Below are 3,528 nucleotides of genomic sequence, written 5' to 3' on the forward strand. Positions count from 1 at the left end.
TCTTCATTATACGTAAAACACATCTTTGTAACATTTACCGAATTAATAAAACTTCCCCGTGTACGAACACAACAAATTTCACTCAGGAATATTATACTATACTTCTATTAAGACATAATGTAGGGGCCAGGAACAAATTAAAATATAGTAAGCGTGAACAATAATGGGAAAGCGAGCAGCCCTTGACCTGACAGCGCATGTAGTACTATCAGAGTAACCTGGCATACTGAGCTCATAAACGATGTCAAGTAACGCGTGTGCTAATAACGTATTTCGCATGCCACGGAAAATCCCCAATGTAGAGCAACATGTGGCGCTGGTAACTCTCTAATTCCAATTTATTTACTCGTTAAAAATAAAAGATTTGTCAGAGGAAAACAATTTTTTGTAGCTACCTAGCTAGCAATGTAAATAGGCAACTTTTATAAAGGTATATCCATTATATGTATATATATGTTTGTGAAAAATTTAATCCAATATATTGCTTTCCCTTTATATTGGAACAGTCAGAAGCTTCGAAATTACACTAGAAAATAAAAGCTTTAGATTATATTGGAATTATTCCAAATGGTGCAAGTTACAATGACATAGATAAAGGTTCTAAATAAATTATTTTTCTTAACAAAAATGTTATTGTCGTTTATGTTAAGATATTTAATTTTCTTTCAGGTTATTTCTAGACATAGTAGGAGTATTACCAGAGAGCTGGCGTATACTGTTTTAGAAACAAAATTTAAAGAGTGAGTAATTAATTAGCTAGATATGTTATAGTGTTTATGCTAATAAAAATTAATCGCCAAATAAAAACAAAACATCTTAGTAGTAGCAGAGTAAAACTCGGGAACGGCTCGACCAATTCGGCCGTTTTTTTTAGTTCTTTACAAACAAAAATTTAGTAGTTAGGAAAGGCAGACTGCTGGTTGTTTATAAATATTTAATCTTGCTAAGCATGGTGAAAAACCGTCCTCAAATTGGTAATATTATTCTGAATAATGCCAATTGGGCGTACCAAACTATGGGTACTTTTCGAACCCAAGAATGTATCGGATTTGTAGTAGACTAAACCTACAGTTGCGCAGTAGATAAACAGACAGAAATAAAGCAAACTTGCAAGAGAAGTACTTACCCGGCACAAATTGATTTTGGCACTATGTCAGGATCTCACTAGTTTGGCCAATATATTTCTAAATAACAATAGGCTAATGTGTACGTTAATTGTAAAGTAACTTAACTATTACGTACATCGACTGATCAATTAGTAAATTGATGTAGGTATCATGTCTATCATGTAGATATAACTATGCGAGTTCCCGATAGTTATTATATAATTGATTTTTGCTGTTAAAAATACGTAACTTTTAAGGACTTAGACGACTATAATACTGACATAGCATCTGCAAAAGAAATATAAAGGAATCCACTATTATAGAAAAGACTTTAAAACGTAGAAATTAAATTCCGAAACTCCATCTGAAATTCCTTTATTAAAGGAACGGGCTGAACGGAAGAGACTGCTTGCTACGCAACATCTGTGAAGCGGCAGACACTCCTTTACACCACAACGGGCTTTTGGGACACATAATGCACATTATATTTACGTAAGTTGGGAATGTGATGTTTTGTTACAACTCCTTTAAATACGGTATTAAAGTGATGTTTTAATGTACCGTTAAAATATTTAACTATAGTAAGAAGATAAAACTTAAAACTTTATTTTACTATATATTTCGGATATTGCATATATATATTGATATTGGAAGAATTTACAATTTAGAAGACCTGGGTTCAAACCTCAGCGATTAAAAAAAAGTATCGATTTAGTCAAAGATAAAACCGTGCTGCACTATATGAAGAAAATCGGTGAGCAAAAAAGATCAGGTTATTGTATAAATGTATTTAATTGACCCACAGATAACTGATGACATTGATTCACTGTCTGATGACACTGAAGTCTTTTTGAATTAAGAATTTATTACTTTTTTAAATTATAAATCTCCTTTTCTACCAATTACGATCATGGCAGTTTTTTAAATTTGTTTTCAAGTATTTAAAACAACAATACCCATCCATGTCATAAGCTTTAATTATAGCAACATCAAAAAAATTACCCTTTTTTGATTTGATTTATTATTTCTCTTAAAAGGCCTTCTTTATCCTAAAAAATAGCTGTTCTCATCTCACCTTATTATACCTTATTTCTAGTCCATCATCATCGAAGGAGGAAGGCATCGATGACGTGTACTACGAAGCTGAATTGGATGGGCAGAAGGGTGACTGCGACAAATATTACGAAGCCTGTCCCATCAGCCTGTTCGATATGATTACTAAACTTGTTATCACGCCACATTAAAAGGAATTTGATGAATTGTTGTTTTACTGCTTCGAAGGACCTTTTTTCTTATATAAGGCTTTTAATGAATGGGCAACATAAATTACAAATTAATAAATTGAACTGTAATGGCTCGCCATTTATAATATGTGTTAAAGATTTAATAATGTGACAGTAAAAGGCTGTCTATATTTAGTCTCTAATTTCAAGTGAATATACAATATAATTATGTGTATTATCTTTATTAATATAATTTTGAACTAATATTTGATCTAATATTTTTTTCTTAACTTTCAATAGCTCTGAATATCTAAATTAATTCGTAAATATAAGGAAAATAGGTTGATAATAAAAATAAAAAGCCAATAAATATTTCGATCGTTTATTTGTGCATTAAATTTTCTTAAATTTCTAATTCACATAATAGTTGCTTAAAGATAAATAAAACTCACAGCCATAGTATATTAATCTTAATGCATAGTATTTATACTATGAAATATTTTAATTAATTAACAAAAATCAACTAATTAGCAATAGCTAACGGTAAACAAACAAATAAATTAAAATTTGGCATATTTATGGAAGAAATTTAGTTACTTATCATAATTACATCAATTGATTAAAAGATTTTTATTATCAGTAATAAAGAGAGATATATTTTGATAATAATATAATTAAGATTATGAGAATTATCATCTAAATATTACTTTATTTTTGGTTGGCATGGTTAATATTTTGCATAATCAGCCCCAATATGAAAAATAACCTATACTACACAAGAACATCGTATAAGTGCGAAAGGACAACGCGAAGCTGACTTGCTTATATTCGCCAATATAATGGAAAATCCATACGTGTATTTGATACTTAATTTAATGAAACCATTTATTCGATAACAGTATTAACGACTAATAATACCTAGGGTACTTAAATACTAAACAACTAGATTGAGATATTAAATTTTTATGTTAAATGATATTATACTAAATTTCTACAATATTTGAACGCAGTGTCGCCATATACAATTCTTAATTTATAAATACCCTCCTAACTTTTATTTGCTTTAACCAAGTTTTCTCAATAATGTGTTATAAATATAAACTTATACTTTATTTTTTTCATACTTTGGTTATTATTTAGTAAAATGTGTGCAAATATGAGAAATAACCTATACTTCACGCACAATACCTAGGCTAAGT

General features: G+C 29.6%; 1 protein-coding gene across 1 annotated transcript in view; it reads left to right on the top strand.

Moving 5' to 3' along the window:
• LOC119839565 overlaps nt 1-2,350 on the top strand; it is a 7,045-nt gene extending 4,695 nt beyond the window's left edge. Inside the window, exons 4-6 of the mRNA XM_038365915.1 lie at nt 670-740; nt 1,491-1,598; nt 2,203-2,350. Of these exons, the coding sequence (XP_038221843.1) occupies nt 670-740; nt 1,491-1,598; nt 2,203-2,350 (327 nt within the window). The remainder of the gene's footprint in view (nt 1-669; nt 741-1,490; nt 1,599-2,202) is intronic.
• Nucleotides 2,351-3,528: the final 1,178 nt, after the last annotated feature.

The sequence above is a fragment of the Zerene cesonia genome, chromosome 4, assembly GCF_012273895.1.
Source record: "Zerene cesonia ecotype Mississippi chromosome 4, Zerene_cesonia_1.1, whole genome shotgun sequence".
NCBI classification, from domain to species: Eukaryota; Metazoa; Arthropoda; class Insecta; order Lepidoptera; family Pieridae; genus Zerene; species Zerene cesonia.